Below are 14,791 nucleotides of genomic sequence, written 5' to 3' on the forward strand. Positions count from 1 at the left end.
TATCCCATGGACTTTCTTTTGTATTACTTAGCTTGTTTATTAGTTATCTTATAGGGTTCTCTGTGCAAAGAATGTATTAAAAGGGCATAATACATAAACGGTAGTGTTCCATGTTATCCGCTTCCGGGATGGAACACCGCTGGCCTTAGAAAAGATAGGAAAGTTTCCCTTGGAGCAATTTATGACCTTTACCTGTTCGAAGTATTGCCCCAATGGCTTTCTCCTCTGCTCTAAAATGCCATCCTTGTGTTTTTGCTCCCAAAGCAACCTCGCCATCTCGTTCTCTACCACGGAAGCCATCGATCCATGTTCCATTTGCATCTCTACCATCTCACCGAGAGCTCTCCACAGCAATTCCACCTCAAAAAGACCTCCTTTCCCTTCTCCGCAGCCAGAAAGATGCGGAATCGTCTCTCCGCTTACTTGACTGGGCGTTGGAGAAGAAAGACTTCACACCCAATTATGCTATCTACGAAGAAGTTCTTCGCCAGCTCGGGAATTCCGGAGCTTTTGAGCAAATGAAGGGTCTCATGCAAGAGATGCAGCTCTCAGGCTGCAACATTGAAGTCGGTGCTTTTCTCATCTTAGTTGAGAGCTACTCAAGATTCCAACTTTTTGATGAAGCTGTGGATGTAGTTCTTAATCAAATGCAAGAATTTGGAGTTGAAGCAAACACAGATGTTTACAATTTTCTGCTTAATGTTCTTGTGGAAGGAAGCAAGATAAAGCTAATTGAGTCTGTGTATGCAGAAATGGGCAGTAGAGGGATTGCACCAGATGTTTTTACTTTTAATATATTGATCAAGGCTTTGTGCAAATCTCATCAGATTAGGACTGCAGCTTTGATGATAGAGGAGATGGGTAGCTACAATTTGGTGCCTGATGAGATAACATTTACTACCCTGATGCAGGGATATATTGAGGAGGGAAATATGGATGGTGCTCTGCGAGTTAAGGCAAGGATGCGGGAGATGGGATGCTCTCCAACCAATGTGACAGTGAATGTTTTGATTCATGGGTACTGCAAGCAGGGTAGAGTTGAAGAAGCCCTTGGATTTATACAAGAAGAATGTGTTAAGGGATTCAATCCTGATAAGTTCACTTTTAACACTCTGGTCAATGGGCTGTGCCAAGCTGGGCATATCGGGCATGCTCTTGAGATCTTGGATGTCATGCTTCAGGAAGGCCATGATCCTGATGTCGTCACTTATAATACTCTGATTGCTGCTTTGTGTAAAAGTGGAGAAATTGAAGAGGCTAGGGGAGTGTTGAATCAGATGATACGTAGAGATTGCTTGCCAAATATGGTCACTTATAATACATTGATTAGTACAATGTGCACGGAGAATCGGCTTGAAGAGGCAATGGAACTTGCCCATGGACTCACACTTAAAGGTCTTTTACCTGATGTATATACTTTCAATTCCCTAATTAGTGGTCTCTGCAGGGCGGGAGACCATGCTATTGCTTTGCAAATGTTTGAGAAGATGAAGGATAATGGATGCTCACCTGATGAAATCACGTACAATATATTAATCAATCACCTTTGTTTCCATGGGAAGTTACGGAAAGCTTTGAGCTTGCTGAAGGAAATGGAATTGAATGGCTGTGCTCGAAGTGTTGTGACCTATAATACTCTCATTGATGGGCTATGTAAGAACATGAGAATTGAAGAAGCAGAAGAGGTCTTTGACCAGATGGAATTTCAAGGTATTTCAAGAAACTTGGTCACCTATAATACCCTTATTGATGGCCTGTGCAAGAATGACAGGGTTGATGAAGCTATGGAACTTATGGATCAGATGGTCACGGAAGGATTGAAACCTGATAAGCTCACATATAATTCCATGCTCACACATTATTGCAAGCAAGGAAATATAAAAAAGTCAGCTGATGTAGTTCAAAGTATGACATCAAATGGCTGTGAACCTGATATTGTTACATATGGAACTCTTCTGAGTGGTCTGTGCAAGGCAGGCAGGACTCAGGTTGCATGTAAGCTCCTTAGAACCATACAGATGAAAGGGATGGTCCCAACTCCAAAGGCTTACAACCCTGTGATACAAGCACTTTTTAAACAGAGAAAGACCAAACAAGCCGTGAGGCTCTTTAGGGAGATGATAGAGAATGGCGAGCCTCCAGATGCTATCTCACATAAGATTGTCTTCCGTGGCCTCTGTCGTGGAGGAGGACCTATTAAAGAAGCTATTGACTTTTTGGTGGAGATGACAGAGAAGGGATTCGTGCCAGAGTTTTCATCCTTTTCGATGCTATCTGAAGGTCTCTTATCTTTAGCCATGGAAGATACTCTCAACAACCTAGTTGAAATAGTCATGGAGAGAGCTGTATTCACAGAAAGTGAAGTTTCCATGGTAAAGGGTTTCCTTAAGATCCGAAAATTTCATGATGCACTGACTACCTTTGGCCGTTTCCTAAATAGTAGGAGGCCTGAAAGGAGTTACAAGTGAGGCTGCAAAAAAAGGAAGAAAAGGTAACTGACAATTATGGAAGTTCATCTCCGTATATTGAAATGCTTTATCTGTTGAGAATTATATGCGGCAGCACCGCACGGTGATGGTGCAATCTGCACACAGTATTAGGAAAAGCATCTGAATGTAGGAGGAAGATTTTTGGCTGTCAAGGTCTTGAAATTTGTTGTTCTAGGAGTCTCTTTCTTTGCCATTACACATGAGGTTGTCAATTTGAATTAGTATATCTCATCAGAAATTTCCTGGAGAGTAGGTTGATTTTTTTAATGATCTATTGTGGGTTCCTATTATGCTATCATTGCTTTCTAGTTGTTTATACTTTATAATTGTTTATACTCAGGATCATACTCAAAATATGAGTATGATTTCGAGTGAAAATGGAATGTGGGAACTCTTACAGTTCCAGATGTTGAATTTTTACAGTATTTATGAGAACTTTCTTTAGCAAGTGCATCTTGAGCAGGCCCATTTGTACAGAAAGTACCTGATATTGCTCTAGATATACAAGTAGATTACTGGCTGACCTGCTTTTCAGTGTATATGGTCTCTTTTCTTGATAACCTGCTGCGAGTTTTGCGGCCATGGTTGTCGGATCTTCACTAACAAAGAACAACCCTGAACTTCTATAAAAATCCTAAACCCTAGTGACACGCTCTTCTCCTCACGCTGCCATCATATTCTTCTTCATCCTTACTTCACCAATACTTGAATCCTCAGATCCGGCTGTCAAAGCATTGCTGGAGCAATCGGAGACCACCTGTCAACTCACCAATGAGTCCTCATCTATTTCCTACATTAAATTTCAGTTTAATAGAGTAGATAGTTGTGTGCCTGTGTTTTATTCATAAACAAGTTTATATTTTAACTTAACCGCATTCGTCTCACAATATTCTGTGAGCAAAAGCTCTATGGTTACGAAGGACAGGAATAGCCTATTTTCCTTCACTGCCGATTCTATATGTTACTGACTTATTTCACTGTCTATTCTATATGTTATATAAGTGCAATTTCAGTGAGTTCTACCTTCAATTATCATGATAATGGGCGCAATATCTTTTTAGATATGCTTCAAATTGGTTTTCAGTGGCCTCACAAAGGCAACTCACATATAATTATCAAAGTAGATCTTAATGTGAGATATGGTTAAGTTTGGTCTTAGAATGTACAGATCTTTTATTACTTGTTTGGGACTTTCAAGTGAAACCTAGAAAATTATACTAGTGAAGTAGCACAAATTTCAGTTTGTAGGCAGAACAGCCAATAAGATCGTGTTGAAGCTGAAATGTCAGATCTGCAAACACTATCCGCAGCATCTGATTTTTGTGTCTAAGATTTTATGCTATTTATTGACTTTCTAACATTTTGTCTTCTTATTTTTCTAGTAATTAGTCATATTGGAATTCTGTTTTGCAGAGATGCAAGCATTTTATGGCTGTTAGAGACAAGAAATATGAAAGGGCATCATTTGCATAATAACTCTTTTTTATTTCAGATTCAAATCCATTTCAGTTGCTATTGAGCTACTTTCTCTCTGAAATGTCCAAAGCATGGTTCGAAGGATCAGCTGGGATCGCCGAACCTCTTTCACCCTTTCTTTCTCTTTCTCTATTTCTCATTCTCGCTCTTTTAGTATTTCTCTCTCATTCTTTTTCTACCATAGCTATTGCTTTTATGACACAGAAATCTAGCTTCGACAAACTCCACCAATACAGATTCAACTATGATGACCTCGATTATGTGATTTTTTTTTTAAATTTATTTCTCTCTATCTTTTCTATTTCTTCACCGTAGTTTCTTTCTTCTCTTTGGCGGCAGAGTTTTTTTTTTCTCTTTTCGTTTCTTCCACTCTCTCTCTCTCCTTCATTACAGCAGTTTTAAATAAGTACTGTTTATAGGTTTTAGGCGTTATATACGAGTAACTATTATTTTCTATTTTTCTTAATTTTTTAATATTTTTAAATAATATTTTAAATTTTATATAATTAAAAATAAGTTGATCAAGTTTAGAGAGGTAGATTCGGATCCCGAATTTTCGAAGTTAGGGTGTGGACTGCTTTCACAATATTATGCACTTCTTAATCAATTATGCACTGCATATAGAATAGAGTGCAAAAGATAAAGATAGTTCCAAAGGGATTTATTTTGCATAAAATCTTCTTTATAATACATTTAATATCCCAATAATTTTGATAAAAGAAGACTGGGAAAACTATCAAAATTGTTATCAATTATCATATTATAATTATACATGTAAAATTATTGACTTTAATCGTAATTTGCTTTCATAAAAGCGGTTTAATCTATTTCTCTAAATAGTTTGGAATTTCGTCTATTTGTCTAATAAGTTTGAAAAATAAACCTATTAATATGCAAAAAAAGTTCACAAAAAGTCACGAGGAATAAATATTCTCTCTCAGCATGTCATATTTTACTCAAATATATTGAATATACGAAGAATATTCATTGAGAAAATAAATAAATAAAGAGATGCTCTTTTTATTTTTATTATAAATGTAACATAAAAGTGGGAATTGATAGCCTACAACAATCTTAATATCTTTAACTTTTTCTCTCTTTATTTTCTTTAAATAAGATAAAAACGTAATGAACATTTGGGGGTTTTATATATAATTGAGACTATCAAATGTCATTAAAAAGAAATTGAGGGCGTTTATGAAAAATTAGCAATAGTTTTTTTTTTGGCAAATGATTTAATAACAACTATATTAATTTCTCGGTTGAGATTAAATAATACTAAATAAAATTAATGGGAGATATGAACAGAGTAAATTAGTCATATTTTATTTCTCTCTTTTATCTATATATATTTTTTTATTAAAAATAAAAAAAATAATAATTTGGTATATGTTTACGCTCTTATTATTAAGAAAACACAGTTATAAAAATAAACTATAAAAAAATAATTAAATTTTAATATTTTTAACAATTAATCTAGTCCATATGTTAAATGTCTTATATACCCTATAATTTTTTAACAAATAAAAATTATTTTTATAACTAATTGGGTGATATCGAATCATTTCTCTTCAATTTAAAGGGTCGATGTGTAATTATCCTTTTTTCGTTAGTGTCATTTTCTTAATAGGTAAGGGTAAAATAGGGAATATACGACCTATTTGAACCCTAGCTAATAAAAGCCAGAATACTTCGACCCACTCCGATTAGGGTTTTCGGCGGCTTGCTCAGAGAAAGGGGAAATCGTAGGCCTTGGAAACCCTAGCCGGACTTGAAATCATGGTAATTTTTCCCTTCGATCCTTGGTCTCACCTTGCCGATTGGAAATGAGAGAAGTTAGAACTCGATGTATTGTTTCTTGCGATCGGATACTGTTAAAGGAGTTGTCGTCTGCTAGAGTTTGGATCTGATGGCAAAATTAAGTTTCCGAGGTTATTGCATGCTTATAAGGGATCTGAGATATTGATCATGTATTTCATATTTTCACGTTTGGTCTATTAGAGCTTGGATCTGATGCGAGCGTGACTCTTCTAACTATTTTGAATGCAATTGAGTATATTTTTAAGAAACATCTGAGACTTGTTCTGCCTTTGTTTGTTTTGCTCAAGTTTTATCTGTGTTGATACAAGCTTCTTGTGTTATCTATTAATTTCTTTGTTTTGAAGCTGAATGAGATTGTACTGTAGCTTAGGACCAGGAAGAGACAAGTAAGATGTACTGTTTTTATTTATTTTAAATTATCGATTTTGCTGTGAAGAGACATGACGACTTTACTAAAAGTTATCATTTATGTTAATTACATGTATTGTTTGGTCATGAGACATTTGGCATTATAATTAAACTTATTCAGGTACAAAATCTGGTTATGTTATAACCTTTTATCTGCTTGCAATCTTTTCTTAAAGAGTTATGTCTTTCTTATTGGTTTTCCTCTGCCTAGAAATGGCTCGCTCCATGCTTACCAACCATCGTGATAGTATTTGATAATATCATCATAATGAGATTAACAATGAAATCCAACTTATAAACTATAAAGTACAGTACTGAAATGGTTTCAATATGGTATGTTAATTAAACACACTTTGTAGACAAGTGTATTACTATATTTTGATATTAAATTGTTTATTAGGATAAAATGCACACGTCAACTAAGAGTAGTTGTTTGATCTGTTGTTGGGTTAGCAATAACTGGCCTCCTATACGAACAAGATACTTATCAGAGTGTTGGAGTCATATTTAGACATCTTGGCTCTAGGGTACAGGTAACAGTGACTGGCTATAATTTGGGTTTAGGTTGTCAATTGCGTGCTCTTACATGTAAGGTTGCCTGGGAAATGGAAAATTTCCATGATAAGAGATACTGGCAAGGTTTGGAACTTTGTACAAGTATTGGTGGCATGTCTAGCTTACAAAGAGGTAGGAAGTTATTGACTTATTCCTAATAGTTATTTGATGATTTACAAAATCAAATTGGGAAACTGCTTTTATGCTATTAAGAGTTACAGTCAATTGATTTGTAAAGGTTTTGAGTACATTTATATGTCTTAGTATTTCTGAAGTAGTAAATAATTATTGTTTTGAGATAATATACAAAAAATGTTTGTTAGTGCATAATGCTTCATTGCAATATCAACTTGCCAATCATAAATTCAGAAATGTATGGTAAATCCTTTGGCCAAATATTTCTTTGGTTATAGCTGGTTACAGTATAGCCAAACAACATTCTAGCGGGAAGAAAGAACAAGAATAGAAGAGCTAGGGCTTAGTAAAATTAGATTGAATAGGTTTTGACTTTCTATTTTGTATTGGGTAAGCATGTCTTGTAGGTGAAAAATATTGATCAGTGTGCAATTAACCATTAGCTGTTATTTAAGTTTTTTCTATTGAATAATGTACTTTTACTGATGGTGTCCCCTGATTTGTTTTGTAGGTGAATGTTCCAAAGACAAAGAAGACTTACTGCAAGAATAAAGAATGCAGGAAGCACACTGTCCACAAGGTAACTCAATATAAGAAAGGTAAAGATAGTCTTTCTGCTCAAGGAAAACGTCGTTATGACCGAAAGCAGTCTGGATATGGTGGACAGACAAAGCCAGTTTTCCATAAGAAGGTAATATTTCCTGTTCTCTTATGCTTTATGAATGAGTGTTCAGTACATTTTACGTTTCATTATCTTTTAGGAAACTAATAGTTGATGCAACCTATCTACTTGATTCTTGTTTGCATTACAAAGAAGAATTTAGTTCCTAGTGTGAAATATGGTTAAGTTTGATGTTAGGACTAACATTTGGTTTCATTTCTTATTTGATCATCATTATTATACTTGTGTAGCATAACAATTTTCAATTTTGCAGGCAAAAACCACCAAGAAAATCGTGTTGAAGCTTCAATGCCAGAGTTGCAAACATTTTTCACAGCACCCAATTAAGGTTACGATCTTTATATGTTATATATTACTTTCTAGTATTCAACTACATTCCTGAGAATTTATTCATTTTGGATCTTTTTTCTTTTCACAGAGATGCAAGCATTTTGAGATTGGTGGAGACAAGAAAGGGAAGGGAACATCACTTTTCTAATTTGCTTCCATTTTATTGCTTGTATTGCTTTGCTTTTTCTCAGGACTTGTTACAAGTATTAGAGAAAGTTCTCTTTAAGTTTTTAGTTCGTTATCCTGGGTTGACATTTTCACATCATCATGTACTGAACGTGGCACCTGTTCTCAATTTTGTAGCTAAAACTTTGTTATCAACTTGATGTTTGTTTAGGTACTGTGCTTAATTCCTGGTAACTCCTGCTCCATCTCAGTCATTGATCATCTGGACAGCATTAACTGGCAACTTAATTGAAGGCATCGATGATATTGCTTGATATTATCTAACTCAACTTTTGTTTTTAGTTGAGAAACTTTATGTGGTTGAGATAGTATTTTAGCTGCTGTACAGCTCGTTTTTCTTTTCTTTTGATGAAGACTATCAATATTTTACTAAATGCAGCTATCTCTTGGGGATGCTTTTTGAAATCTGTTTATATGATCTTCAACAAATGAGAAGTACCTCTTTGTACAACATGCTATTTTATAATGTAGAATTCACTCTTAGTGTTCTATAATTTTTTTTCTTCTAAATTGGGGGCTTATATGGTTGAATTTTTCAGATTGATTCTTGATCAATATCTATTTCACTTGTGTCATCCTTTAAACCCATGTTAGGTTAAAGACCTTCTTATCGTTCTACTTGTGCTTTTCTGAAAAAAAAGAAGAGAAGATTTGGTCACTATTTTTTGTTTGATTTCTGTATACTAGAACCCAATGCTTAGCATCCCCTGTATGTCAGCAAACTTTCATAAAATACCCTGAGTAGGTTATCTTGATTTAATTGATGCTACTGGGGCCCAGTTAGAAATAGTGAAAAGAGGATTTAGTCACAATAAATGCATAACCAGTGTTTTATTTGATTCTATTTTGGATACTTTTTGGCTGGTGAATTTTGACCTAGGATTTTTACACGGTATCCAGCAGATAAATTGTGTAAAAGAGATTAAGTTTGTGAAGAATTTTTTTTATTTTTTTGCCTAACATGTTATGTTTCACAATCCTTGCTGCAGGAATTTCTTGCAACTGAGCTACTTGCAGATTTATTAGATCAGGCCAAGATATTTTACTATTTTACTGTACAGTTGCTGAGTATCTATCTCATTGATAAAACTTACTTCAAAATAAAGAAAATATAATTGCTATAAAAAAATCTTAGGGATAATTAAACCTAAGCTTCTGAACTATTATTCATTTTTATATAGATCTTATCATATTTTGTGGCACATTGATCCCCTTTACCATTTGTTTGATATCTGCATAAAAATGTATCAGAAAATAAATAAGAGGGTATATGTGAAGATAGGCAATGGTTTGATGGGTTTGGTATAATTAACCCAAATTATTATAGGACACAGACGACAAGAGTATTCATATCTCTGAAAAATTCCAAGATGTCTAGTAAACATATTCCCCTAATGAAGTAGAAATTTCACCCAGAGCATCACTGTATCTTAATCCTAGCTTAAGACTTTTGAATTCAGTTCTCTACTTGGCTTATTTTACAGTGGGAGATCCTGCCCTTCACTGAACATGGACCCAGAAATCTCAGAACTAATGTAGCCCAGATACAGCAACAAGTAGCAAGAATCCAAGATGAGATCCATCAAATGGATTGCAAGCAGACCAAACACCATAATCTGGACAAGTTCTCCAGCCTTTCAATTAATGGCAAGGCATCTCATGCTGCTTGTCAAATGCTAAACAACAAATCATCCTACTAAACCTAAGGGTCCAAAGTTTATCCCTTACTCCATTTCTCTGGCTGTTCCCAGTGAGGTAAGGACAATTAGTTGTGTCTAAGCCAATACATTCTGCGACAAGAATCATTCATTTTGAGGACCACAAGATCTCAAGTGTTAGACAACAACTAGGTTTTTATTTAATGCTTCTCTTCACAGGAAACAATGAGAATAGATATGTGCCTCTGGACACTAATTACATAAAATATGCGCTAAGGCTTTGAAGAGATAATATCTGTGTAACATGCTACAGCTATTGCTCGCTATCGCTAGAGCTCACAAAATTGGTTCTGCCATGAACAATCTGCATAACCTACAAGGAATACATATCGGACAGAGATCTTCGCATAGCATCTTCCAGGTACCTGTGAAACTTTACTGCTTTGCCTGCAAAAAGATGAACAAGATGTGATTAGTCACTACATAGAGTATTATTGCGCAGAATCAGAGGCAACAAGAAAACTCAGATGTTGAACACCAAAACTTTAGTAGTAAGATAATGGCAAGGCTGTTCTGATTTAACTTTCAGATGACTATTTAACAGAAGTATCCTTAATATCCATCGAAGTTGATTCTTAATAATACAACATAAAGAGTGTGAACAAACAATAAACTGGTTATATAGTATATTAGGATTATAGAAAGTAGAGCCACAAAACACAATCATTTTAATTAGGTCCTTTAATCAGATGTGGCAGAAGAGTGACATTAGCATATGCTTCATCAATAACAATTCAAGTAAATGATGATCACTTAAGTTTATGTAATCCCAGCCTGGTTTCTATAATCATTCGACATCCTGCATCATATCTCATAAAAATGAAGGAAAAACACCACCTCTTAATTTTGTTTAGGAGTTCAAAATTGATCATAAACTTCAGATGCAATGGAAATTTTACATATAATGATTCTCAGAAAATTAAAGATCTGAAATTACCTGGGAATAGAGGAATGTTCCAAAAATTGCAATGGCAGCTCCGAGGGCATTGATGGGTTGGACAGGTGTATGGAAAATTATGATCGATGCGACGATGACGGTTATGCGCTTCATTGTGTTCCCAATGCTAAATGTCAAAGGAGAGATTTCATCCAACGACATGTACGAGACCTGGTTGTACAAATGGTAAAATACACTTTGTGCTGCTACCCACCTGACCATTTGGAACCCATAAATGAACTCAGGTATTGAAATAGAAATGTAGTCCAGAAACAATGCATTCTCACATCAGTGATAGCTAGATTATATCTTGTAGATGTAAAATTAAACTAAACAGAAGCACAACCAAAAGTATCTGATCATCTTATGCATGCTATATCTCACAACTATAACCAACAGGAATGATGAGCAAGATAGGTGGTGAATTCTGATGATTTCATCACTCACCAAACAAGAAAGCAAACTATTAGGAGAAATTTCTCACAAAAGAACCAGTTGTTCTAGTCTCTTTCTATTCTCTGGAGCAAGGATAAAGTACAAAAATTGAGCCAACATTGTAAAAAAGAAATGTGAACTGCAAGAACTCATATTTAAATGGCAAGAGTAAGGTGTTTACTTTTTCTCCTAGCTAGTAACAAAACAATGAGAACTCCAGAGAAGAGTGGCATGATTACCAGATGAAATTGGGACCAATTTGAGAAACAGCCTTCTCCCATCCAGCTGCCCACATCTGGGGACCCTCAACAGCAATCGCAAATGGGGTGAGAATCAACAAAGAGAGCATAGAAAGGCATGCATAGTAGTTCATCCCACTAACTGATTTGCCCTTCATCCCTTTCTTTGAAAATATATTGCGGAAAACAAATGCGAGGTTTGATATCATGGCTCCCATGAATCCTGCATGTAATTAGGAAAAAAGATCAATAAATATTTCACCCATCTAATGCCAAGTTTTTAATCCAAATAACTATAATAGTAATACGAATAATGACTAACATCTATTCTAATCAAGAATCTCCTGCAAGGTTTGACAGGATTTGAACGAAGAATAGCGAGATACTTATCCCCCTCAAGTTTCCAAGCCAGATGCATGCCAATTAATGGAAATACGTTTAGACTTATCAGGTATTCACTCTTGTAAAAAAAAAAGAGTTATCCTAATCTTAAACCAAACATTATAATTTGGAACAGTTAAAAACTCATCATTTTACCATTTAATTTCTAGAATGACAAGAGATGAAATTTATCCTATAATGCTTCAAATGAAACAGACAACCACTTCTTAACTCCTAAATCATAAATCTCATCAAAAGTCAAAAACATATGAGAATTCAGCAAGTAAAGCATTAAATTTTTTTTGTTTTCCTCTTCATCTACCGTGCTTACCAGTCATGTTAAAGTTCAGCTCGGTCACCGCCGTGAGAGCACACCCCCCGATGATCGGCAATAGCGACAAATAAACCGGCACTGGAAACCTCTCGCCGAGGAGAAATCTCGACACCAACACACTAAACGCCGGCTCCCCGCTCTTAATTATATGTGTAAACGAGACCGCCACCTTCGACATGCTCACCGTCGCCGCCACATGCCCAATCGTGTGCGCCACCGCCACCTAAGCAGAACCCAAACAATTTAAAACAAAAACATCAAGGAAACCCCCAAAAAACCTCGAATCCGATCTAAAACTCAAATTTTTTTTTTTTTTGATTTTTACCGGAGCAAGAGCTTTCCAGAAATTGGGATCAGTTTTGGGCGCCTCAGCGATCCTCGTAGCCCAGGAGACGAGCATTATGAGGGAGCCGGCGGCGAGCGAGAGGGTGGAGGTGAGCCAGGGGTAAGGGAAAACATTTAAAACCTTCTTGTTGTAGATGTTAAACACCACATTGAGAGCCCACCAAGTCGCGAAGTAGATCCCAATCTTGAGCCTCTGGGCCGCGGCCTCGGCGTCTGGGAGAATAATGCCCTCAGATTGATCGGCTTCATAAGCTCGAGTCTTGACGGACACGGCTCGAGACTTAGAAGGCGAGAAGAGACCATCTTGGGTTTGGACGCTGGAACGCTCGACAGGCGTTTGATATAATGGCTTCAGAGAAGAAATAGAAGTGCGAGCAGCGAAGGAGGTAGGAGGAAGAACAGAGGATTGCGGCGGCAAAGAATGGGATTTGGGTCGGGTAAGATTGGAGACGGCAAAGGCCGACAAGGATTGTTTTACGGAGATCATGGTCGCCAATTGAGGTTTGCTTTGGCCTGTGAGGACGACGTCGAAGATGAGAGAGAGAGAGAGAGACGCAGAGAGAGAAGAGAGCTCTGTTTCTATTTATAGGAGGAGGGAGGAAGCTGGGGAGGGTAAATTTGGAATTTCCAATATTAATTTTTATTTATTAATACGAAACTCCATAAATATTGCTTTTAACTAAACTAGGTGTCGTCATCAAACTAACCTAACTCCACAATTTAGTGCCACTTTAGGCTACTCTTGTCACATCACATATCATTTTATTTATTATCTAAATAATCTTAATTTATATATGAATTCTAATTCCATGAGCAATCTTTATTGAACCAAAATTGCAAATCTTAGATATTTCATACTTCATAGGGGCTGCTTCAACTCTCCACTTAATAAAGGCCAAAATGGAATCAAATTGCTATGATAAGTGGATTTGGTTTTTAGCTAATATATCAAACCCAAAGATCTTTTTAGCTATAATACAAACAATAATCTGGCCCACTGCTATTAGAATAATATGTTATTAGTTTCATAGAATGCAATTGCAATTCCCTCACTTTATAAGTTTGAAAATTTTGAGAATATGAAGGTCAATTGCAAAAAAAGGTTTATAAATTTTTGGGAGAAATTATTGCACATTTGGTTTCACTTATTTAAAACAAAAATAATGTACTAGAGTGAAGTCATTCCACATCCTAATTTTTTTTTTCACAATTTAATAATTTTTATGCAGCCAATAGAAGCTTTCTACAATATAAATTTTATAGAAATTCCTTACATTTTTGCTTTTTTACTCTCATTAACATTTTACTAAATGAATCTATACATTTTTATTATATATATATATTTTTTAAAAATTTCAAATATTAGGAAAATATGTGAAATTTCCCAATTAAATAATAATTCTTTCATTAGGTGTTCTTTGTTGCTTTTTTCACATATTGCTTTCAGGAAAAGTATTTTAATTTATTAATATTAAAATTTAGAAACTACCAAAATCTTCCTATTTTGCAGGACTATTTTAAAATTACTATCTCAATTAGCGATTTTTTAAAACTTAAAAATAATTTTAAAATTACTATATAAATTCGATTTAGTTTTAAAGTGCGCTAAACTCTAAATTTTTTTTTTCTTTTTAAGTGAAGTAGTAATCAATCATCTCATTGTAGGAATATAATTGAATGGTTGAGTTAATATATATATTTAAAGCAAGTTAGCAACGGTTCAAAATAGGCGCCGTACGGACCTTTCAATTCCCCACCGTTGAAGGGAGCTGCACGTGTCGGAACGTTGGCGAGTCGGGTCACCACCAAAACCGGGGCTCCGGCGTTGGTCACCGCTCGCGTTCTCTTCTCCGGGCCGTCGCTTTCTCCGGCCCACGCGCGACGGCCCACCACCCGAGATCGGTGACCGTCGCCATGCGCACTCACGGGTCCACCGACCGGTCCGCGGACACCGGGGCAAGCCCACTGTTATTTCCCGGACAGCAATGATAATTTGGACCAACGAGAAACCTCCGCGTGGCTTTTGTACGGTTAAGAGGGAGGGAGCGCAGGAGAAGCTGGCTGCTGTTCGGATCTAAACTCAGGCTGAGTCCGGCAAAACAAAGGGTTAGGTTGAGTGGGACTACATGAAAATTGTTATATTTTATTGGACGGTTATCCTAACTCGTGTACTTAGGGCTGTCAAAATAAGCCGAGCCGAGCTTAATCTTGAAGTTTATATTCGAAATTAAATTCGAGCCTAGCTTGATCTCGAGCCTGCTCAAACAAGTTAGACTAGATAAGACTCGATATATATATAATGTTACGAATCAAATTTGGA

At 35.9% G+C, this 14,791-nt stretch overlaps 3 protein-coding genes across 3 annotated transcripts; 2 read left to right on the forward strand and 1 right to left on the reverse strand.

The window, feature by feature from the left end:
- The first annotated feature begins 111 nt into the window (after nt 1-111).
- On the forward strand, nt 112-2,756 carry LOC140795925 (uncharacterized). Its single transcript, XM_073148747.1, has one exon. It carries the CDS (start codon nt 213-215, stop codon nt 2,466-2,468), a length of 2,256 nt encoding a protein of 751 aa, XP_073004848.1. The 5' UTR covers nt 112-212; the 3' UTR covers nt 2,469-2,756.
- A 2,878-nt stretch (nt 2,757-5,634) lies between these two features.
- Nucleotides 5,635-8,232, forward strand: LOC140797079 (large ribosomal subunit protein eL42). The gene is made up of 4 exons (XM_073150364.1): nt 5,635-5,747; nt 7,396-7,575; nt 7,820-7,894; nt 7,985-8,232. The coding sequence occupies exons 1-4, from the start codon at nt 5,745-5,747 to the stop codon at nt 8,042-8,044; spliced, it is 318 nt and encodes a 105-aa protein (XP_073006465.1). The 5' UTR covers nt 5,635-5,744; the 3' UTR covers nt 8,045-8,232.
- Nucleotides 8,233-9,917: 1,685 nt separating this feature from the next.
- LOC140797078 (glucose-6-phosphate/phosphate translocator 2, chloroplastic-like) lies at nt 9,918-13,024 on the reverse strand. The gene is made up of 5 exons (XM_073150363.1): nt 12,452-13,024; nt 12,124-12,349; nt 11,412-11,634; nt 10,738-10,951; nt 9,918-10,187 (listed from the first exon to the last, which is right to left on the reverse strand). The coding sequence occupies exons 1-5, from the start codon at nt 12,956-12,958 to the stop codon at nt 10,176-10,178; spliced, it is 1,182 nt and encodes a 393-aa protein (XP_073006464.1). The 5' UTR covers nt 12,959-13,024; the 3' UTR covers nt 9,918-10,175.
- Nucleotides 13,025-14,791: the final 1,767 nt, after the last annotated feature.

Source organism: Typha latifolia, chromosome 10 (genome assembly GCF_019914945.1).
Source record: "Typha latifolia isolate L0001 chromosome 10, TyphaL0001v2, whole genome shotgun sequence".
Lineage (NCBI taxonomy): Eukaryota > Viridiplantae > Streptophyta > Magnoliopsida > Poales > Typhaceae > Typha > Typha latifolia.

What these genes read in the sequence shown, in the direction of transcription:
- LOC140797079 (XM_073150364.1), top strand. An exon ending in AGCCAGTTTTCCATAAGAAG is followed by an intron (nt 7,576 to 7,819) that starts GTAATATTTCCT and finishes TCAATTTTGCAG; the next exon opens with GCAAAAACCACCAAGAAAAT. An exon ending in TTTCACAGCACCCAATTAAG is followed by an intron (nt 7,895 to 7,984) that starts GTTACGATCTTT and finishes TTCTTTTCACAG; the next exon opens with AGATGCAAGCATTTTGAGAT.
- LOC140795925 (XM_073148747.1), top strand. Translation starts at nt 213, where the DNA reads ATGGCTTTCTCCTCTGCTCTAAAATGCCATCCTTGTGTTTTTGCTCCC.
- LOC140797078 (XM_073150363.1), bottom strand. Translation starts at nt 12,958, where the DNA reads ATGATCTCCGTAAAACAATCCTTGTCGGCCTTTGCCGTCTCCAATCTT. An exon ending in GCTGAACTTTAACATGACTG is followed by an intron (nt 11,635 to 12,123) that starts GTAAGCACGGTA and finishes AATTACATGCAG; the next exon opens with GATTCATGGGAGCCATGATA. An exon ending in ATTGGTCCCAATTTCATCTG is followed by an intron (nt 10,952 to 11,411) that starts GTAATCATGCCA and finishes CCAAATGGTCAG; the next exon opens with GTGGGTAGCAGCACAAAGTG.